The sequence below is a fragment of the Microchirus variegatus genome, assembly GCF_963457635.1.
Source record: "Microchirus variegatus genome assembly, chromosome: 17".
NCBI lineage: Eukaryota > Metazoa > Chordata > Actinopteri > Pleuronectiformes > Soleidae > Microchirus > Microchirus variegatus.
In genome coordinates, this window is record NC_139818.1 from 11,528,374 (window position 1) to 11,553,354 (window position 24,981).

General features: G+C 40.2%; 1 protein-coding gene across 2 annotated transcripts in view; it reads right to left on the bottom strand.

The window, feature by feature from the left end:
• LOC310939413 (calcium-activated potassium channel subunit alpha-1a-like) overlaps positions 1-24,981 on the bottom strand; it is a gene marked incomplete at both ends in the record, with an annotated part of 90,213 nt that overhangs the window by 49,708 nt on the left and 15,524 nt on the right. For both annotated transcript variants that reach the window (XM_083904160.1, XM_083904159.1), the window contains one exon: positions 20,180-20,323. In XM_083904160.1, the coding sequence (XP_083760286.1) occupies positions 20,180-20,323 (144 nt within the window). The remainder of the gene's footprint in view (positions 1-20,179; positions 20,324-24,981) is intronic.

Here is a 24,981-nt window from a genome sequence, read left to right on the forward strand (position 1 = left end):
CTTGTTTGAATTCAGTCTGTCATGCATGTGTACGTCTGTTTCAGTCTTAAAGAAAAGAGTTCACATAGATGATGTACTGCATATAGTGATGTGGCTCTTTCAAAAAGAAACCTTTCAATTAATTACATGAAATGGTCAATGAAGAACCAAGAGACTTGTGTTTTTTTCTTGTTCTCAATCCACGGCTCTAAAACTAAATCTGAAAACACAGAAATCTCCAACTTAACGGTGAATCAGTGAATATTCATTCAGTTTAAAAAAAGGAACAACTAGACGTAATCTCGCCAACGTTCCTGTCTCTGATGCACAGTATGTGACTGCCCTGCAGAGTGCACAGGTCTCAAGCATTTAAAAGTCAACGTGCACACATCACAGAGCCCACTCATGCAGCTCCACTTAACGATGACTCACCGCTGACCAGCGTGAACACGCAGGAGTGTTTCAAGAGACTTTGGAGGCCAGAGGTAGAATTCATTCTGGCATTGGTCCTAGACCATAATGTCAATCACACATCGGTATATGATCTCGAGTGTGATGTAACTACACACCAGTTTTGTGAGTGCAGTTCATCAGCACACAATTAGAAGCTGAAACAGGTTTTCTTTAATCAGTTATTTGGCTCCGCCAACACAAATAGTTCCACAACTGGACCAACTTGACTGTTGCCTGGCAACAGAAACATTTCACATATTCGTGCACACTCGTTTACTTTACACTCTACGCCATGACCTAATACTGTGATTCATGTCCATTTATCTGAATGCACCTGTTGTGCAACCAGAGGGGGAAAGAGTGTTGAGAGACACTTTAGTGGTTTGAATCTGGCAAATGAAGAGTTTTGATCTGACAGAATGTTGATCCATCCGCTCCTGTCATTTTTGATTAGACTGTATTTTTTTTATGTTCATGACGCATAGTTATTTATTGTGCTCTTCCACGATCTCCCTCACTTGCTGTATGTCCGTGGCTCTTGGGCTGTGGTTGGTGCGGATGTGTGTACACATCCTGGTTAACATTAGGGTCAGCTGGTTTACTCCGCAGAGAACTGTGGTTTACCAGAAGCTGTCCATCACAGTTTGCTCCCTCCTGGGCTACAGATAGACGGTGGAATTTTTCTCATGTATTTTTCAAGAGATGCTACCGAGAAAAGGTAATTTCCTCACTCTTCGAAACAATTCGTCCATTCGTAATGTATCTCAAACATTATTTCTGCATTACATTATCTTTTTGGCACAATGTAGTGTAAAGCTAGTGACCGACAGTAAGTGTAATAATGTGAATGATAGTGGAATGCCTCTTGTCCAATCAAATGACTTGACTGGTTTAAACTCACACATTGAATCACAATAGCAATAACTTGCAGGGAAACTTGTATGATATTTTCCCTGTTTTTTGTCATTAAAAACCCACAAACTTCAAGGTTTGCATTGATGTAGAGTATTCTGCACAAAGGATTCTATGATGAAATACACTATTTGTGAAAAATAATGGTAAAATTTGATCATCAGTCTGTTGGAAGCACTGAGTTAAAACCACAGTGCTGCTACAGCAGTTCAGTTCAAAGCACTGGAGCTCGTTGATATTCAGTTAGGACACAAACATGTCTGCAGTTAGTCGTTGTGTCACTCTGAGCTGCTACTGTATCTAAAAACAGGATTCAGAAGAACCAGAGGTCAGTTAGTTCCATATTCCCTCGAAGCCATGTGGTCACTGGGATCAAAGTTGTCAAAGTTGGTGGGATTCCAGGGATGCGAGTGTGCCTTCAACTGAGCGTCTTTGTCTTTGTATGCGGCATATATGTTCAGTGGAGCACTGAGTCCCTGACCACATGCTCCTCACGGGTCACTGTCTGACCCTCTGCAGATTCCCCAAGTACATGGTGCTGCTTTGCAAAAATAAAATGACCTAAGGACTGTCCTCGCGAATTCCAGTCAGCCCATCTGTCTGTCCTCAAATGCAACATTCTAATCTAAGGCCGCACACACATTATCACACACACACACACCACAGATGTGCACAAAAGAGGAGAATGATGACATCATTCTCTTCACTCGGAAGCTGAGCGGTGAAATTACACTTTGCAGCACAAGTTTTCCTCTTCATGACAGAACAAGTCTTTCAAAAGGTATTGGACCGTGATACACTTCCGCAGTTTCAATCAATAGAAAATCTATGCAACAAAAGCTTTAGTCAGGAAACCAACAGTCCACTCTTGTTAAGATGCAAAACTGTCATGCTTCATTCTTTGTTTGTTTTTTTATATGTAGTTGTTTGGTTCGGCTGTGAATCAGTCAGTGAAGACGTAATTTAATTCAATTGAATCCATTCTGATTTGATGTCCATATTCCTCCTATAGATTTAGAACAACTGTGCATGTCTTTGTAGAAGTCGCACACATCACAATTGCTGCCTTATTGACTGGATGATAACAGTAAATGAGCCTATTTGCAAGAGCAGAGACACGCGGACCGTGGATGAACATGTGAGACATTTACAGTGTCATTACTGTCCGACATCAGCTCCTTTGTGACGGAGAGGACACCTGTGACGTATGTGGCAACTTCAGCTCCACACTCTCAAGCTATTATAGTTATTATTGTCTGGCTGTTTGGGGGGATTGGCCGCCTAACGGATGCCTTGATGAATTCTGATACCCACTGACCTCATCATGACCTTCTGATGGCTCAACTCTCTATTTAGAGCATCCGCAGTGCACACAGAGCGTTTGGCACGCCGCACCTCGGGCTACACGATAATCCAGATTAAACTGCCCCGTGTGGGTTGATGATTGTATTGTCAATCAGAATTAACACTTTACTGATGGCATTTTGCCATGAAATCGGTGGATATGTTTAGAGTACGGAAGAAAATAAGCAGTTTTGTATGAAGTACCTGAAAGTATCTTACAGGACAATTACTTTGGTAGAAGTTGAAGTCACTTGTTATAATATTACTTCAGTAAAAGTCTTAAAGTATATGACATTTACTGTACTTAAGTATCAAAAGTCATTTTCTGATATAAAATGTACTTAAATTTTAGAAGTTTTAAAAGTAAAAGTATAAAAAAAGTGTAAGGTTGTGGGTTCAATTCCTGGCTCTGCTCGTCTTTGCGTGTCTTTGAGCAAGACGCTTAACCCCGTGTTGAAGTGTGTGAATGGGTGAATGACAAACCATAATGTAAAGCAGCTCATCAAGACTAGAAAAGCTCAATATAAATACAGACCATAATACCAACTCTTCTTCTTCTGATTTTATTCTGTAGTAACAAAGATAGTTAGAGGAAATGTTGTGGAAAAATAAATAATAAAGACAAGTGTAGATATGTGAATTTTGTACTTAACTGTAAACAATATAAATCTGGGATAAATGTATGCAAGTGATCATTATACTGTATATATTATATATTTTTATCTAATAAATGGACAATGTAGGACAGTTGAGTAAGTTGAACTCATAAAGTGTCATAAAGTACAAAGTTTATCTAAGTGTCATACCAGCTGACAGTGTGCACACCCTGACACATGCATACCAATCAATCAAGAGTCATTAATTACCTTAAGTACCTGAACTATGAGAATTAAAAGTTTAACCCACAACAATTTAATTAAATCTATTAGAGAATACAATGGTACAAGTATGTGAGTAAGGGAAGAAAGAATGAGGATGTGTGTGACAGAGAAATATTTCCTTGGAAACAACAGACAGAGTTGATTGAATAGAGTGACAGCTGAGCTGCAGCCGCCTTTTGCTTGATTCTTAAAGTGAAAAAATGACTTTAAATTAACATTCATTCATTGCGTTTGTTTGAATAACATCAACGTTCTTTCCTGCTTCCCACCATTTGTTTCCCCCCGGTACCTTGAAGTAATTGTCAAACCTAACGAACCTTAAGTAAACGTTTTGTAAGCCGAGTACAAACATCCCAGATTGCAAAGTGACACGTTCCAGCTCATGAGATATTTTTTTTTTCCTGTTCCGTACAAAGAATATTAATAGGTGTGACATGTTTTCTCTGGCCGTGATATCTACATTGCATAAGAAAACATCATCTGGTCAGATGAGTCACAAATGTACCAACAGCAAATAATTCATAATTTAATTTATACATACTATATACAACGTGCTATACTGCAAGTATTCAGGATACAAAATAATGTTAAAAAGACATAATGGACCCAATAGTACACCAGAGTAACAAGTGTCATACAAGATAAGGTCTGTTATATAAGATGACAACAGTAAATCAAAGTTTGTTTACACATACAACTAAATCAGTTCTTCAATTACAAGCACGTACGGGCTCTACTTGTGAATGTAAATGTGACGGTTTAAATAAAATGACAGATTGGGCTGCATCCCTGTTCAGCCTTGACATATACTCGATGGCTGTGTCTGTGTGTGCTCCGCACTGTGGGCGACAGGCAGGAACACAACACGCATACTAATGGGGGTGTTGGATGGTTCTCCTGAAGCCTGGCATCCTCCTCAAGCAAGAGAGTGATCTTAATATAACCTTCCCATTGTGTGAGTGTGACTGTGTGTGTTTTCAGAAACTGTCAGCAGCCCTGTGTCTGTGTGTGTGAGTGTGTGTGTGTGTGTGAATGAGGAAATATGATTTAACAGTCCAAATCACAACAGCACTGGAAAGGTGCTCCGCCGTGGTCTGATGACAAGGTCACAGACAGAAAGGAAAAGTGTCTGGAGCTGGAACTTGAGTTAAGTTTGAAGCATCGCCAAGTGAGCAGTGAGTGTAAACTGTCTGTGAGACACAATGCTATATGTAATACACTGTTTAATGATATACATATTTTAAATGGCCCCTTTTGTGAGGTGCCTGTGTTGGCACAGTCTTAAAGCTGCGATGGCTGTTTTGCACCGTCACTGTAAAGGAGCTGTGGTGTAACCATGGTAACAGCAGCACCGTGGGATATTAAAAGTGGATGTGGCCGTGACGCTATGTTACCTGTTGCGTGTATGGAAAATCGTCATTCAATAGTTCCAGTGAGAAATTGAATATACTCCCCATGAGCATGTTGGAATAAGTGCATAAGCTCTTACAATAAGCATTAGAATAAGCTTTTTATATGTAAGCAGAGGAATGACATCCTTTCTTGTTGTTTGAAGGCCGTTTTATAAACTGCAAACTAACCTCATCTTCAGATTTCACACGTTGAACCTTTAAAATAAACTGACCAAATACACAGCCCATGTTTTACTTTGCACTTCCTCTCAGCTTCACAGAGCTTAATTGCGTCGCTCAGCTTAAAGTTTTGGTTTTGTAGCCGACAACACTCTCATTATTAACCTCATTATCAGCTGCAGCAGGCAGCTGTTTTCCACCATTTTTGTGAGATTTGTGTCTCTGATTCTGGTGTAAATCGGTAGCACGTAAGTGACCAACAGCTGTGACAACTGTTGCTGTTGGGATTAGACAGTGGGACAAGTTATGAATGCTAATTGAAAACCTAAATTTTAGCCTAAGAACGGAAAGCATTTCTATATTTTGTATATGATGTTAGTGTCACAAGTGTGTTTTCACTGATGACACAGGAAATGTACAGGTCTGGATGTTAAAGGACACAAAGAAGCTTGGCGAATTAAATAAATGAACTTGTGTTTCTCAGCTGCAAAGTTTGAGTGGGATTTAAATGAATCAGACACAGTTATTATCAGCGTGTCAATTTGTTAATTCATGTGCGACACCTGAGTGGCTTAAAGTGTAGGCTTTGCCTCGGTGCTCAGCTTAGGGCAAAGTGTGAAATTAATCATCATCAGACAAGATAACAGTCAGATTATAAAATGGGCTGACGACAGCAGCAAAGGGAGGATGAATATTATACAATATTTATCTCATTATCGACAGTCTTGTTTGTTTGTTGTTTGTCTCTGATTGTGCCCAAACTGCTCCGACAGTCTGTAAGTGATTCACCGCTGAGGGAAAGCTGAGGGACACAGAGCTGAAATTGGTTGTGTGTCGTGTGTCACAGTTCTCTGTCCACCCTAATAATGAATTCATTATCAGAATAAATAAATTATAGTGTATTGTCAGTTGGCTTTTGATGGAGAAACAAATCACCGTCACCACAAACCTCAAATTATGTACTGACAACAACTTAATGACGAATGTTAACACTATGTGCTAATCTTGTCACCTTGCTGTAATTGCACTCTGTGTGTGTGTCATCTTGCACTTGAACAATTCTCAGGGCGTGTGTTTCATCTCGGACCACACCCAGACCTGAGAACAGAGGTGACATTTTGAAAGTGAGGAAAAAAAGCGAGACGCTGCTTTTCAGCCTGGTGTTAAAATGTAAAATAGAGGGAAATAAGAAGCTGGGGAAAGGTGATTTTTTTTTTTTTTTTGGCATAATGCTGTTCCATTGCTTCATGAGTATATATTTTAATATCATAAACATGAGCAACCCAGGGATCCATACTAACTGAATTAATTCAGCACTGAATTATACATTGGTGGCATTGTTCATGGGAAGATAATAGAGTAGAACACATGCACACATAGTATATATATATATATGTACTATGTGTATATAGAACAGAATAGTAAAACCTGCAGTCTCTGGAAACCCTCACACAACCATCTGGAGAGCCTGGGTGGAATATTCAGCCTCCTTCTGTAATTTTATGAATATTTTTGCCTGCAACTTTTACACTCGGGAGTAAGACCAGTGGGTTTAAGGGATTTCTCTGCTGTAGTTTTGATAAAAGAAGCAGATTATTTTTTTTATTTGGCTAAAATTTTGCATTAATGAGTCAGAGACCGCACAGGTGTATCTGTTGTCATACCGTGTTTGTATGTGTGTGTCAGGAGGATCAGAGTGAATCAATATGTAATATTCAGGCTTTATTCTTATATATTTTTGTGAATATTTTGCATGCAACTTTTATACTTGGGAGTAAGAGCAGTGGGTTAAAAGGATTTCTCTGTCACAGTCTCACCAAGCTGCATGCAGCTGCTTCCACATCATCAGGGATCACACCAGCATGACAGTATTTCCAGAGGGATAGACCTGCTATTCAGTGCTCACGTCATCATTTCTGAAGGTGGACGCATTCGTATCTACAGGGAATCCAGTGAAGCTACTTGATAACTACAGCAATGAAGATGCACTGTACTGTAAGTGCATCTACCATACAGTGAATAGTTCACCTAAGAAAAAAGACACACTTGTTAAAGTAAGAGCTCTTCCAAAAAAGCAGGACATAAAAGTTGGACATAAAACATGACATTACTAAAAATCAAATGTCACCCATTCATGGCTCCAAAGTGGACTCTTAACTCCACTTTAACCTGACATTTAATGGAAAGGAAAGACGAGCAAAACAATGGAAGCTGCGTTGCACCATCCAACTTTGCACAACTCGGTTATTTTGCGTGACAAATTGTTGCCTTCAACGCAGAAGTCACTTTGCTTACAGCACAAACATGCGGCATGCAAATATAATGTGCAGTCATTGGGCGACGACCCAAGCGTAATTACCAGACTACTTACACCCAACAACAATTCTTATTAAAACCCGACACCTATAAAACAAACTAAATGTGACTGTTTACACCTGACAATAAATTGCATCCTTGATGAGTCTCCTGTGACCACATTTTGCTTTGCTTGACGTCATGTCTGTTTGCGAGAACACAATTATATTTTAACGAGTCAGACGGCACAGATGTGTCAGTGTCGGGGGGATCTGAGGGAATCGAAGCTCTGCTTACGCTGCTGTAACATGAAATTAGATTTTAAATGAATAGAGAAATCCAGCACTGGATCTGAGGAGGGCTTTTCTTGCTTTTATGCTGTCTGCAGACCCCCGTAGTTTCTCATTATGCTGTTCACTTCAATGGGAAGTGGAATAAAAGAGATTCATTTGGTTGCATTAAGCAACAAAATCAGAATGAAAGTAAAAGATGGACTATGAACTGATCAACTGATTGCGTCTCTCCGGTGACTGAGGTGAAACTGACAACCTGAAACTGGGTCAGGGAGAGAACAAAGACATTGTTTAACATAACAACCTGCACTGTTTGATAAAATGACTCTCTACAGGTATCCAGCCTGCAGAGGCAAAGAGACTGCACACAAAAACGAGTCTTGGCGAATGTTTTTTTTTTTTATGGTGTCAGCGTTTCAGCCACAGCATTGCCTTGCCACCATTGCATTTTCGCGTTTCGTTTTCGTTATCTTCATCATTGCCATCTTGCTCTTCTTGTGTTCAGAGATTGTTTGGTCTATTTGCTTCATGATAACTTGTATATTCTTCCCTTAGTTTGTCCACAGCGCACATGCTCATGGTCTGCGATGTACAGGCCTGGCATAAGTACTGCTGAGCTTAGCCTTATTTTTGGGTAGTTTCCTGTGGATGGAAAACTTTTTCAAAACAACAAAGAATTACCGTTTTCACTTTCTGAGGTAAAAAGCTGAAATTATTGCACCGGCTGTGATCCAAACTGCTCTATACCGATGCATGTTGATTTATGATTTATCAGAACTCAAACCTCTTCAGGATGTTGTTGAATAAGAACATGACACTTTGCACTGTTCCTGCAAAGGAAATGTCAGCAAAATACAGTATCTACTCGAGAAGTGAGGTTTTCCTGTGTCTGCAGGTGTCTACAGAGACTCACACTTCCTGCTTTGCTCCGTATCCCTGCATCAAAACACTGAGCTCTCATCTGAAATACACAGTGCAGAGTAAAAGGTTTGTGCAGGTTTTCCCACTGGGAATAACAAACAGTAAGTATTTTGGAAAAGGAAACATTGGCTCAGATGTTTCTTAAGAGCTTTGCTCATCAGCTAAGTAAAATAAGCAGATTGATTTCTTTCCACATGACAATGGGAGCAGAGGAAGGAAAGAAAAAAGTGAAACAAAGTAATGAGAGCAGAGTGAGTCACCGAGCTCTGCTGCTGAGGCCTGATGAGTGGAAATGAACTGTTTCCCCGCAACACTGCATCACCTTTTCACTGTTTACACAAAAAAATGTTAAACCTGCGGTGAGTAATCCTCCACGCTGCTCCTGTATTTGTGTAAATAAGGGCATGCTCACTCAGATCTGCATGTGTGTCAAACCTAAGCATCAAATTCGACAGCATGAAAAATGACACAAGGTACATTTATGAACAACGGCAGTGAGTCACGCTCAACTGTTATTCCATACAATCTGATCGTGATGCTCTATTTTCTGTTGACAAATGACTTTCACATTATTTGCTCAATGGCAAGTTTTCATGATAGTGTGGAGTTTACTCACGTTACTAGTTTACTAGATGGTAATGAGACGAGTTGCAGTACCAGTTTGTCTGATTTGCATGGAATTGCAATAAAATAAATATTGCGACGCTGACGTTTTGAAACATTGTAAAGTAATGGGGCAAAAGAGAAAGTGTGACCTGCAGCTCAACTTGGCATTTTCTGTATATATACCTGATTCCAAGTGACAGACATATGAGGAAATATGTTTCCAATCAACTAATCCCAGCTGAAAAAAATATATACTATTCATGTCAAATAAATTGTTCTACATTGGAATTACTTACAACAACAAAAAATTCCAATCTAATGTCAGCTGTAAAGCAATAAAACATTAATAATATAACTAATTCCATTGTATTATTGACTGCTGGAGTCATGACTGGCCCTGTTGAATCTTACAGAAATGTATATGTATATCCAAATATTGATTTATAGCTGTTTTGCAGCTCTATTTGACTTGTGTAATATTTGCTGCCACTCCCTGTACTGTACTTCGGTGTCTCAAGACTATTAATTAATCTCATTTTGTCTTCCTCTCTGTTTAATCTGTACGAGAGTCAATACATTTTATTCCAGTTTATCTGTTGTCAGTGATAAACCAGCAAAAAAAAGTCATGCAATGCATAAAACAAAGGTACAATATTCAGTGGGGCCAAATTCTACTTGTATAAAACGTTATTGTTTTCATTCAGTCGGCCAATTAAGGACAGAACCAACCTTGCGACGTCGTGTCACTTTTGTAATTAGATCATATTTGCGTAGTTAAGTTTTTTCAGGAACAACAAACCTGAGAAAAGTGTGGAAAAGAATCATTTGCATGTTATATTTTAGGCATATATTTAAAACCTGACTAACCGTTTAGTATAATCTCATAGTAAAATACTTGTTTTTACACTGAGCACACAGTCTTTAACGTTGCCTAATAATGTATGTATTATTTGTTTTGTTCAGCCAGACCTGTACAATATGTGTAGTCACGAAACAAAATCAACAGCATGAAAAATCATACACATTCACAAACAAGGCCACTGACTGAGTCACTTCACTTCATTATTTCATATAACTAGCAGGTGACTCTCTCTCTTCTATTCAAACATTACCTTTACTGCACGTTTTCATTGTGACACAGTGTTTACTCAGACTTTCTATGAAAATGTGCCTAATTCTAATTCATCCGTGCAGCCGATTAACGCGACGATGCTGCTGTTTTGAAACATTTTGGTGTGCGAATGTAAAGTAATGCAGCATAAATTAGAGCAAAGACTGAGGCGCAACTTGGAATTTTTGCTTGAAGTCATGTCTGTTTGCAAGAACACAATTATATTTTAATGAGTTAGACGGCACAGATGTGTCTGTTGTCATGGAATCTGTGTCAGGGGGATCTGAGGGAATCGAAGCCCTACTTACGCTGCTGTAACATGAAATTAGATTTTAAATAGATAGAAAAATCCAACACTGGATCTGAGGAGCGCTTTTCTTGCTTTTATGCTGTCTGCAGACCACCGTAGTTTCTCATATGCTGTACACTTCAATGGGAAGTGGATTACAATTTTGTGACTACAATTGAAGGCTATATGAGGAAATATATTTCCAATCAGCTAATCCCAGCTGTAAAATGATAAAAAAATAATAACCTATAACTCATTCTACATCGGTATTACTTGCTGCTGTAGTTATAGAAACATTGATTTATGCCACTGTTGTATACAGGCAAATAAAATGATGTGAAAAATAACAGACAGCTCTATTTGGCTGATGTAATATTTGCTGCCACTCCCTTTATTGCTGTCATTTAAGTGTTTTTATGGCCTGGACCATATAACGTTATCTCATTTTCTCTCTCGCCTCCGTCCCTCTGTTCAAACTCGGTCTGTTTGTATTCGGCAGATTTTATACCAGTATTTCCTCTGCCACAGCTGTCACTGAAAAACCACGAACAGCACATTTTCAAAAACATATTTCTTCACAAACAAATGAAACATTTCCTTCAGTCTTTAAGGACATAAACACGCCTTCTGCTTAGCACCCATGAAAAGAAGGCAGTGTTTGCTTAAATAATATCCACCAGTGTGTGAGTGTTGGAAATAAAAACACTGGATTATCCTGATCACTGAAGTGATCCTCTGTGAATCTTAATCTTATTGAAGGTCAATGGAAAGATCTGTAAAATGTAGTGTAAAGAAGACACCATTCAAACCTGAGACAGCTGGAGCAGTTCACTCGGGAAGAGAGGACCAAACTATGTGTTGGCAGATGTCTTACTGTATTTGGAGTTACAGAAGTTGCTTGTTGGCAGTGATTGCTTCTCATGTTTGTACAATAAAATATTAAGTTACAGGTACCATCGTTTATGTCCATGCCATTTCAATTTGATTTATTATTCAGCTACTTTAAATACGCCTGACGTCTAAATAGAACTGCATTGTAATCTTTGTTAAGTGGAGTGTGTGTTGTACCAGTAAAGGTTAAAACAATGATCACATGCTTTTAAGCTGTAAAGTCACTTGCTCATCTTCTGTCCGTCATCCATATTGAACAGATGCTTAAAAAAATAATGGAGAAGAAGCCACTTTGACACTGGATCCTGTCATAAAGCCTTGGCAGCTCCACACAAGCTCTCAGTTTGTATTTCATGTTGTATATGTTGCGCTGTCACTGCTCACTGCCTGAAAACTGATCCTCTGTTTGTTTGACACTGGTCACTGTATATAGTGAGTGATCTGATCTATGAGTGTTGCTGTCCTTGTTGGTGTCCTTGGACCTTTTTTTTGGCTCGAGCCAATTTAAGCATCTCTCTGTCACAATGTGTCTTAAAGGTCCCATATTATGCAAAATCAACTTTTTAATCATAAAAATCCTTATATTTGGGACTCTGGAGGCCCTACCAGTCGCCAAAGTGTGAAAAAAGATGACTCACTCATGTTTTTGTGGTCCTCCTCAATCTAAGTACAGGAGATAAAACACGCAATGTTGACTTCCGCACTCATTGGGACGTCATGAGACGCTAAATTCCTGGAATTGTTCTCCGTTTTGTCCGTAAAACACGTGAGGCTGGTGAGAGCAACGGCATCCCAAAAACAGAAGTCCGGGAAAGCTCTATTATTGGCTCCACAGTGCAGCACAGAGTCCTACACAAACTTGCAGCCTCAGAGGATTTATCTGTCCAGTGGATACATTTTATATATGATGGCAATGTGCCTGCTAGAGCCTGCAAATGATCACTTTTCCAAATGCTAACTGCTGTTAGCTCCCAGTAGCCTCTGTGGCTGATGGTCATTTCCTGTCCCTTCGTTTCGATATACTTTTTTTTAAGGTGGACCTAAAGAGATACTACTAAACAGAGCGTTCTGAACAGGGCTGTTTTGGCAGGGTGATTGAACTGCTGTGGTGCTTCATCCTTATGGTATTTTGACCAAAGCATGTCACAGACATGTTCATTAGGACACCAGGGAACAAGGTTAACTTGGAGAAATAGAATATAATATGGGACCTTCAAAGTATTTTTTATTTTTTAACTGACCAGTTGAGTCAAATAAAACAGACTTTCATTTGACCAAAACATCATGTTCTGCTTCACTAAAAATAAACGTATTCTAATACAGACCGCACCATTATTCAGATATTAAAATACCCATAATCAAACCATGCAGTGTAGAAGCCCAAATCCCATAATGGCTAAGCCACGATTTAAGCCCTGCAGGAAGCAGCCCAACCACTCTCACAGTGAAGCGTTAAGAGCTTAGTATGAGAGGGATGGAAGCATCTTCCCCTAAACTCTCACTGGTTCTCTCTCTGAGCAGAAATGAGTTTGTAATTCATTTGCCTCTCACTGTGGAAAGCAACTCCATATAAAAGGAAACTGAAATGAAAAAAGTTCTCCAATGTCTTTATGTGCGAAAAAGAAAAAGAAAAAAGTCCCCGGAAGAGTTTGAAGTTAAATGTTATGACTCACTTCTCTGGCAGATACTTTAGAGACGAGGGTTTTTATTCTCGCTGCAGAGAAAGCGAGAGATAGAAACTTTGCTCTGTGCTGACAATGGAGATGGAAATTCCTGTTGTGTATTAAAATGTAACTCATGCTCTGCATGTGGGAAGACAAGCACAATGGCAGTCGCATGTATTTTTAAGTTTTGAGGGGACGCAGGATGCATGAGAGGGGGAACGCAGAGGCAGGAACGTCGACATGGACCTGCAGTGTCGAACGGTTCTGAGATATTAATGCACACGATTACATTTATATTCTGCAGGTGGATACAATTTAACAGCATTTTAGCTCACGGAGCGAGGGACAAATTCATTTCCCAGCATCTATTAACCTCAAAATAGTCGTTTTGTTCTTCGAAATTGCCGTGTAAATGAATTCAACTCAGTTTGCTGAGGAAAGAGGAAAAGCCTGTGTGTTGCAAATTGCCAGAGTAAAAATAGTGAGCACATTTACACCTCCTTTATGTCTGCATTTCCTGTGAGAAACAAGGAACCAATGAGTTTGAAAACGTTATGGAGGCTTTCACCAGCCAGAGCATATGATACTGAATATGAATTGTATTTAATTACTTGTGTGTTATATTGTGCTGTCTCTTATTTCATTTTTAATTTGCTTTCAGTTAACCCTCTTGTGAGTTTTAAAGACTGTGTGAGTTCTATTACCAATAATTGCCACATTGTACAGCTTTCAGTAGAATCTGGAGAGCAGAACTGGGGACAGCCAATTTCTTCATATGAATTAGGTTTTGAAGATAATAAGAATATTGTCTCCACCCTCTTCGTCTTTGGTTTCCATGTGAACATGATGCAAATTACTACAGGGTTTGCTCGTGCCAAAACAGTGCTGGTCGCCGTAACTGTCATTGTATAACTGCTGCAAGAATTACAGAGCGAGGATGTGCAGACACAGACAGCCACAGGGCGAGACAAACTGAAAGACGCAAACATGAATCATGATAAGAATCTATAGAGCCTGCAGGCTCTCAGACACCATACAAAAGCTAAACTGTGAACAAGACACCAAGCAGAGTGCAAATACAATGCACATTATTGAGTTTGTAGTGACAAATACACACAATTAAATGCCAAAACAACAGATAATACACTGGCTAAATAGTTGTACTTCTTCTTCTCTGATATTTCATGGGCTTTGTCCCTGAAGACACAGCTGTCATAAGAGTTGTAAGTGAGTATGTCAGTTGAGTGTGTGTACACGCTGCGTGTGTTGTTGCCTGCACTGGCACTCATTTAGTCAGCCTCAGTCCTATGAATCCTTCATGGCCATTCCACAATAGCAGAGAGCACTAAAGAGTGGATGACGTCGTGAACAGACGTCAGTTGGGTGACCTTGAATAGAAATACTGATTTCTTTGGATTTAAAAAGTGATGGAAATGCTTTGGCTCATGTAAGAACACGACTTTTAGGTTTTCTTTTTCTGACGTAACTGGCAAACCGTGGTTGCTCGGCAGCTGAGACTCTACTGACTGCAATGATTGGTAGACGGTGGTAGGTGGCGCCACATGCCCAAAACATGATTTCAAAACATAAACATGATTTGCAGTCTGCAAAATATATTTTTTAATGCAAATATTTTGGCTGTACTGTTGTTGTTGGTGAGTTCAGTTTGTTATATGAACATTATTCCTGAGTCTCTGTGACATATTAGGAGGATTTTATGGCCAGTTGCTTTAGATTTATTACATCATGCACCTTTAAATAATTTAAGTTTGATGCAAATCAGCTTGTTGTCAGCCATAATATTCAGAGCTAACTTCATACAGTCTGTGGCATTGTTGCTGCTGGAGTATCCTGACAAAACAGGCCTGGCAGCTGCTGTCACCCGAAAATAGCGGCAGAGCGCCGAGTGAAACTGCCACATTGTTCATTCTGTTGCACTGGGTGCGGTGAAAGTCACACACGATCACGCTGGCACCAGAATCCACAGGTGGCGAACACCCTCCCTGTCTTTACCACAAGGCCACAGGAGCATTGGTGGACTATCGGTTACACACAACAACACCGACGTCCGAATCCGAAGCCAAGAGTCAACCGGGAATGTCAGGGAAAGGTCACGCATAGTAAAACTTGTCATAAGGCTTTCAGTCTGAGCACAGGGGAAAAAGTAAGAATGTACTGTAGCAGCACGACATGAGCATAACTGTCAGCCATGTACGTGACGAGTGTCAGGTGTGAATGGCGCTTGCGACATTTTCTGCTGCTGCATAAGAGAGCGTGTTCGCACTAAATTGTTTACCCTCTCTCTTTTGCTTTTTTTTCAAACTCTCATCAGGCAAAAAGCATTTCCATGTTGTGCTGCTGCTAACCAAGCCTCTCTCTCTCAGAGGAGGAGGAGGAAGAGGAGGAGGTGAGTTTGTCCACCTGATGAGAATGCCCTTCTGGCCCACCTATAATTTTGTTCAGAGCGCCTTTTTCCCTCTGCAGCTGCTCCCAGGTGACATCAAATCTGGAAGGCAGCGGTAAATAGAGAAGACGACTCTGTTGACCCTGGTAATTTAAGATGACTCTGCAGCACTTTTTGTTTGACAGCTGGTGATGAAGTGAATTCATTTGCGCTCTGTCTCACCCGTGGATACACAGGTTGAATGTTCCATCATATACGCTTCCTCTTTGCCCACTCCATCCCTAATAAAAATAAAAACGGTTCCACAAGACACTTTCATTAGCAAGTGACACATGGAACTAAGTTGTGTTCTCATTTTTGCATACTGAGTCAATAGCGATAAGTAAGATTGTAATATAGCCATTTCTGACACTGTTATAACAAAAAACTGAGCTCTCGTTGTGTTTTCTTTGTCTGTGTGCTAAAAGTGTAAACAGGAAGTATACAAACTACCTTTTCCCTCCCAAGACTGTCTATATATTCACCATACAGGTGACCATACAGTATTTTTCTGGAACAAAATGTTGTGACATACATATCAACATAATAGTGTTTCAACAAACCGTTTCGACATAAACAGGAAATATGAGAACATGTGAATGTGGTTTGAGGTTTGAGTAAATAATCTTCTCATCTTCTCCAATCAAATCCAACAAAGCTGCTTCGTGGACCTCATCACAGGACACCACCTGTCTGTACACCTCCAGGTAAGAATTTCACCTTATATAGTTATATATGGACATGACATAGTGTCAATGTCACATGTCAATAATATGGTGCAAAATACACCCCTTACAAAACGTTTGACTTTTGACATTTGTGTACGGGCCCAATCCCATTTCTCATTTTCATCACTACTCCCATCCCTGTGGTGCTTAAAATGGAGCCCTACGAAATGGGACACCGCTTCAAGAACATGACATGTCATCGCGTAAGCTAACATGTTGCTGGTGATTCAAAAAAGAATCAGGACTCCGGCATGTGAATACATAAAATGTAGTGGTAAGTGGTATATCAGCATGGAGTGAGATATCTACTGATGCTCTTTCACCTACAGTATGAGTATGCAGTTTGGAGTAGGAATGTAAACAGATTCATGCTAGAGGGAAGCTCTGTGCTTCCATTAATAGAAAACAAGGCCAGAATAATAGCCCCCCCTCCACTCACCATTCACACACATGCATAACTGAGGAAACCCCCTCATTTAACAGAAATCTTATTTTCTCCCAGAATACACTATCCTCAGGTGTAAGCTCTGACACACACACTGTCTGACTTTCAGGTTCTGGAGGATTACATTCACGGTGGAGGATGCAACTGACCAGGAAACAGATGATCGTCATTACAGGAGGTTTTTTAGCAAAGGTACAAGCTGAAGCCACCTGTTCAGCAAGCTCTATTTGTTTTGATGCAGCAAAACTAACACCAGGACATATTTGATCAATTATGCGGGGTGGTTGTGTGTGCGATGCGTAGGTGACTTAGGGGGAGGGGATGCAATAATGCATAAACCGACAGATGGGATCCTTCCCTCAGTCTGCAAAGATAACATCATCTTACATGGAGCGCACGCTGCTGACCTGGACTTAGAAAAGTAAACACAAAGCCCCGTCATTTCTGTTTTATTTGAGTGCATGAAGAGCCGAGCGCTGATCTGAAGCAGATAAACCTTCACAGACTGAAAGGTCGCCAGGGAGTGTCCTCCCTGCTAATCAAATAGCCCTAAAGGCGAGGTTTGATCTTTTACAATCTGCTGAGATGTGAGGCCGCTGAGGCAGATGCACATCGAGCCTCTGGGTCTTCCACAGAGACGCCTGCACCTGTTTATCACTCAACATCCACCACCAGAGGTAAACATTCAGCTCAGTGTGCGGCGGGGGTCACTGTGTGAAATGTGTCATGCTGCAGTTGGTGAAGTTGAAACTAGCTATCAAAAAGTAATACATTTATGACATTCTAATTAATTTATGAGCTGCCATTTTTAAAGTTTACAGTTTGGCAAACACCTGGTTGTATTTGACTGAGAGGGTGGAGCTGAGGGAGAAACAAAGGGTGGATCTTACTGTACGAGAGGAACAGCAGCATGTTAGTGTGTTACATCAGCTGTCACACACATATGTATATAGACGTCAGGCTGACTGCTGCAGAACGTGTCAACATCACCGCCATCTTGGCACTGCACAGTGAGAAGGATGCTTCACTCTCGTGCTGCTCTGGGCTGAAGATCCCAAAAAGAAGAAGAAGACAACTACACATTTATTTCTATTTTAGTACTGCAGGGATTCTGCAGCCGAGCCTACATTTTTTGCATAATCCGTGTCTCTATAGGGTTGAAGGTTTCAGGTGTATTCTCTCCTTGACTTCATCTCATTCTACTGAACAATTTAAGAAGATTGAATTTGTTCAACATAATGAGAGGATGTGCATGAACTGTGGTAAAGGGCTGGAATTTCAAGCACTGGACAAAAAAACCTCAGGTCAAAAACGGTCGATCGAACACCCTTTTCTGGCTTTTAGGGAGAATTGCTGGAGCATTAAAAATATCCCAGAATAATAAAAAAAAATATGTTTCCAAATATGTTGAGGGCATTGATGTGTGAAACACACGAGCACACAACTATCCTTTAAATGACATTGACATATTTGGACAACCTAAACAAAGCCTTATCCCTAACCTTAACCATAACCAGTTAATTCCTAACCCTAACTTTAACTTAACCACAATTCAGATCTTAGCCCTAAATCTAAGGGCTCAGAAATGAACTTCTGCCTCATTGGGAACAGGTGTTGGTCTCCATGAGGACGACTGGTCCTCACAAGGTCAGTGTTTATGCCACAAAAGGTCCTAAAGAGGTAACAAATACACATTCATATCACACATATGAAAACACACACATACACCCACACTTTAATTTAAGCTGTCACAAGCTCTTACAGTAAAATTCCCTCTCATCTGGCTTGAAAATAGGCTTTAATGTGTCTCCTAAACACACAAACACACACACACACATCTGCCATGTCTAGGTAAGCTGCAGTTGCCACGGTTACAGACGAGCGCTCAGGAAACAGTTGTGTGTCAGGCCATCAGAGGCATAGCACTTGAGCTACACACACACACACACACTCTCATGAGTTGATTTGACCATTCATGGCTCAAACTGAAAAACAAGGGAACACAGGATGGCGTCACGCTTCTGTTAGCAATATGTCGCTGTCACCATTAACCAGACACCAGTGTCTGTGCTCAGGACAAACTAATAAAGCGTGCCGTGGGGGAAAAGGGACTTCTGCCTGAGTCATCAGAGTCATCATTAGAGGACATTTAGAGGGAGATAAAAGAAAAGTGCTGTTTTTAAGCCCAGACTGGGAGCTTAAGTGTTGGATCTGGGTCCTGGTACGTCATCCTTATAGCAACCTACAGCTACACGTATCATCTCAACATGACAAATCATTCACTACACTTTAAAAGATCTTTAAAAGACTTCATCCACCAAAAGCAGGAACAATCTCCTGATAATCCTTTTAAATGTCATTTTAATTTGAACAATTACATTTTTTTATGCCAAATTATTCCCAATTATACCCAGGTTATACCAAATGATGGACTTAATTAGAGTGCCATACATTCTCTTTATCCTGTTGTGCAATAAAAAGATGTTCAAATTTGATTACAATTTGATTTACATTAACATCTTCAACACCTGTGACTGTCCTCTCAAACAGCACACCTGCATTATTAAGTCTTGACACTCTTTGTTTGGTATTGAAGCAGGAGATAAGCTAAGATAAGACTATCAGTATCAGGAAATGTGTGTGTGTTTAGTTCCCAAGAACGGAACTCCCCTCCATTGCCTTTTTGATTTTGCTGTGCACACGTGCTGCAGGTCAGTGACGGATCAGTACTCAGCGGATGCACATAATCGAGAAGTCTCGTGGATTCAGACATGACCGTTCTCAATCATGTCATTGTCACATAGCCGCACGTCATATGTGACAACAAATCGGACAAGTCCCTTCAGCCTGGTAATCTAGGCGTATCCAAAGTTGTCATGGGATCACCATGTCAAAAGACACACCAGATGCCATGACAACCACATCCAAAGCAATTGGTAAATTATGCACCCCCCCCCCCCCAGGATCTGCTGTAGCATTATGGGAAATGTGACCTTAATACACTATGACAATCTCTTCCTTTGTTCTAATGTCTGTCTAGGGATAAGCTAACCAGATCAACACTATAAAACAGTGTATCTATGTTCAGACAGCAGAGATAACGTGATGGACTGTGTAAACACGCCTGTTTTATCCCAATGTTTCCGGCTTGTTCTGTAATACTCTGTATTTTTCACAAGGTGCCCCATGAGGGAGTTCCCAGCTGTCAAGCAGATGATCGGGAATGATCACGAACAGCTGTCACGCTTCATCTTCACTGATGTCTTAACCTCTGGCCTGGTGCATGTGGACTTAAGTCGCTCGAGACGCCAATCAAAGCATGAATGAAGGATGATGACTGAGTGTGAACTCACCAGGACTCTTCCTGTCAGCGTCTGCGCGGATATCATGACTCCGGCCCAGTCTTTGACTGAGGTCATCCAGCCCACCTCGCTGGCCGCCGCGTCTTCCTTATCAGTGCGTTTGACGCCATCGACTGTGGTGATCCGATGGACCTCCTATAGAAGACAGGTGATGCAGACGTTAATGATTGTCCAAAAAACAGGGAATTATGCTTTGAGAAGTAAAATACTTTTTATACTTGCAATACAATAGTAAATCAATCAATGCTGAATCAATCAGTAGACCCCTAACAGGACACTCCAATCTGTAACCTATATCAATAAATAAATAAGTGTTATAAAATGCTGCAGAGCACTGACAGGAAGTCTTTTTGTCACTGTAAGCTGCCCTTTTCACAGTCCACAGTATATCATGATTTCATTTAGAGGAAAGGCAAAATATTGATTGGTAAACAAAAGAGTGTGACCTTAACTTTGTTTAGAGTACAGCATTTGATGTATGATCTGTTGTTGACAGCTGTGCTCAGCAAAAGCTCAACAGCAAGATATTCCCAAATCAACTGCCCTGAGTGCAGGCATAACAGAGTCATGTTTTCACCCCTGTGAGATTATTGACAAAATGTCAAGGTCAAAGTCAACAAAAAAACAAATTCTCCCAAATAAATACTAACATAAATGAGCAAGAGAGAAAATGTAATCTCTCCTGATCATCATATGATATATAAATTATGTCATGAAGAAGAAGAAAAAGGGTCATTTCAAGATGACATTTCTACACCATAAATAAGTAAATGATCACAGCCTGGTTGTGGTGTGCACAGTGCATGTAAGGTATGCATCGCCTCTTTCATGCTTTTCATTCCTAATATAGTGACCAGTCTCAAGGCTTTCAAAACAAACCCACGCACACACTCACACACACACTCATGCACACAGTAAACATACAGAGCAGAGTGAGAGCAGCAGAGACTCCAGGACTGTATCCATGGCAGCCACTGAGCTCCTGGTGTTTCTGCTTGCCTGCGTGAGTGAGTGAGTGAGTGCATGAGTGGGCTGCCTGTGTTCCTGTCTGTCTGCCTGTCTGTCTGTCTGTGTGTGCTGGGACTGGCATGATTCAGAGAGCAGGAAATCAAGACATGATGCAGATGTTAGCCATGCTTTCTGATAAAAAAAAAAAAAGGCTCAGCTTTCAGTCAAACATGACTTGTCCCCAATAACACTCCCTAATAGTGTCAAACATCAAGGCTTCGGTTTGTTTTGTTCTACCGCAGCAGTCGTCTCTAAAAGAATTCATGGTATGCAAGTATGCAAGTGCCATGCCGCCATATAGTATCTTGTCGGATGGATTGTAGCACTGCTGATATAATGTATGTATATCACACAACAAAAGCATATGTTTGCAAACAGTCTGCAAACAATTGTTACTTTTTTATTGTCCAAAAAACTTGAATGTATAGCCATGTTTGCAGTAATGCACAGAAACGTCAAAAAGGGAAACCTTAAGAGGTGTTCAATTTAAAAAGAGCATCTTCTATAGACACTATGAAAATACTAAACTGTTAACAGTCTTGTTGAGCTTGAGAATTTTAACCTTCATTATTTCTAGATTGCTGGCTGCACAATGCAATTAAATCATGTTCAGAGCCATTAATCGAAGGCGAGCAGACCACCGGCAGGCCTTGTTCCATGTTCCCACAGCCCTGCAGCACTAATCTGATAACAGAATAATGACGTGTCGACTTCACTTTGTCGCTAAAGCAGCCAACGAGTTACAGCAATGGAGTTATCAGTGAAACTGCATGTTAGGGGAGAATTTAAGGCAAATCTCTTTTGAATCCCTTCCATAAGGCTGTGTTTTGTTTGCATTGTCAGCCAGCAGCCTATTGAACAGTGTTAATCTGTTAAGGAACATAAAGCTACAGGTCTCTAGTTTCATTGCAATAACAGGAAACAAATGAAATGGAGAAAAAAAGCCAGGATAAGGCAGGTGTGTGTGTTGTCAAGGGTTTAGGAGCTGTTTCATCCAACAAATGCAATAGATTCTGATTCCTCGACATTGCTATGCAAGAAACTGACGCAATGATATAAAGTGTGTTTACTCACTCACTCATCTTCTACTGCTCTATCCAATCCCAGCTGACACAGGGTGAAAGGCACAGGGCTTTACTTATTTACTTTGTGATAAAAAGAAGAATATTACATTGTTTTACAAGTATGCTATGCTCACTCTAAAATTACAAAATGTACTAAATGTGGGAAAACTGGGATCCTCTTTGTTTACTGTATTTAAAGGACTTTGGTTTTCTTTGCTGATTAAATGTGTGAGTCAAATAAATGAGCCTTCTTCTTTGTTTTATTACCCAAACACTTTGGAATAAATGTCACGTTTCCTCTGAAGTCTTGTCACTTTGTCTCAGTGGAACATTTGACCCGGTATATTCATGTGACGCTGCACCTTCTCAAAAGCCAACGCAGGCTGTGCTGAGTGAAGTGATAGCCATTAAACGGTCTTAATTGGCCTCTTGCTGTTATCCCTCAACACTTAAATGAACGGATCTAAAAAGACGGCATTTTTCAGGCTGATAAAGGCAGAGTTTAAAGATTAACTAGTTGTGAATCATCACATGCCTCAGTCCAATTACTTTTTAAAAAGGCTCAGACGGTATACTTCATCTTAAGGTCACATTCAGAAAGACGCATTCAGTGAGAAAATGGAAAGCAGCTTTTTGACATTTTGACACCTAATTTCTTCCCATATTAAACACATCAACAACACAGTCTATTTTAAATCTAAATATAATTGTGTTCATCTCTCTCATCACATGCACACATGTAAACATACACATCAATTTTTAAGGTTGAAAGAACAACATTTAATGTGAAATATGAAAGGTGTCAGAGCAGGACATTCATAAATAATCTCCGATGTAACTTGATAAAAGTCAGCAGCAAATATAAACAAGCTCTCAAGAGTTGCCTGGTTCTTAAAGGCTTCTGTCCAAGCCTCCTCTTCACACACGCTGTTCCACCTGTTCCTCTGTGTCAGGTTTTCTATCATGGCTGACCTCTGCAAACCTCCAAGTCGTCTTCCTCTCCTTCACCAGTTAATGACACTGAGGTGCTGCATTTTGGCATCACATTGCTTAGTTGACAAAGTCACAGCAGGTGATTTCAGATGCAGCTTTTGTTGACAGCAGGAGGTGGATAATAATGTGGGATGCAACTGCTACCTCGCACTAAACTGACGATGGAGTCCACAAGTGGTTCATCATGGCACAGACTGGTCTTGTTGGCGACTTTCAGGTAATAGGCTGCTGGTTGTGGCAGCTCATCACTCTGTCATGGTTGGAGTTTGATGGTATTAAATAGTATCTTAATATAGTAATCATTCAAACTTAATGCCAGCTATTAAAGTAATGCAAATGCCATTTCATTTCTAAATGGTTGAACGCCTCCCTGTTGCCAGCCACACAGAGCAGGATGTGTCCACCAGTGCAGCTGGATCTGAATCTCATAAAACCACCTGAAATACACAAACAAAAACCAGCAGAGTGAAATGTCTTTATTATTTTTTCCCTTCTGCATTTATAAGCACTTTAGGTAAAAGAGCATTACATAAGCATCTCATTTAGCTCACGCAACTATGATACAACCTTCATTTCATATTTGTTAACACATTTACAGACTGTCTTGAAAGCAACTCTGCTCTAAATTGTTATTTTTACTGCAATAACCTTCTGTTGCGCATTTGACTGGTGTATAGTTTTGAATCTATCTCCACTCAGTCTCAGTTGGAATATTAATTTGCAAATAAACTTCATGATTCTCATATTTTCTAATTGCCAATGTGTATTGGATCATACTTTAAGGCAAACATACAAACACTAATTAAATTGGTATTTTTTTCAATTTAAGTTGACATTAGTAAACTGTTGACGCATAACAGAGAAAACAGTATTACATCATCCCAACGCGCTACAGCTAACTAGCTTCAACGGCTAACTAGCTTCAACGACTTACCGTAAATTAGCAGTTTTCTCCAGCTGTCGCTGTGTCGCGACATGGGGGCGTGGCCTCACGGGTGCAGCAGGTGACGGCAATCAGCTGATTACCAAGTGCATATCCGGTGTGCACGCGCAGCGCTTTCTCATTTCGCTGTTCCCCCGAGGCGCCGTTCGTTTGGTGTCTTCAGAACATCTTCAGAATCGGAACAGAAGCCACAGAAGCAAACACGAGCCGCAAACACGAACCTTAGCGGCGTTTACGCTTGACTTCCGTCAGCAAACGTTTCCGGAAGAGGAAGTTTTAGGTTTTTAAAACTGGCGCGTGGCGCAAATGCGGCGTGTGACGTCAGGCGCACCAAAGTCGCCATTCGCATACGGTCGTGTTTTAACTGTTAGCACGCCGTCAGATTCAAGACTCAACCAGAAAGTTAAGTAATGTTTATTTTATAACAGGTTTTCGATGTTTCCATATTTAAATGAAAGTTCATTGAGTTCGGCTGAAGTAAAACCAGTCTATTTAAATGTAATCAGCAATATAATGTATACATTTGGTTTTTAATTGGTTTTCTTTTTAAATCACAGACATCGGAGACCTGGTCAAGCTCCTCTGGACTCTCAAAGAACAGGTGATTGAAACCAACGAGACAATTAAAACCTTGACGTAAACTAACCTGTTTTACAAATGCTGGTTTGTAAATACAAAACATATGGAAGCCCATTTATGCCAGTGTGATTGGGGGAAAAAATAAAAAATAAATCCTGTAATTCATTATAATGATTAAGTCAGATGTTAAGTGATTTGTTTTGAGA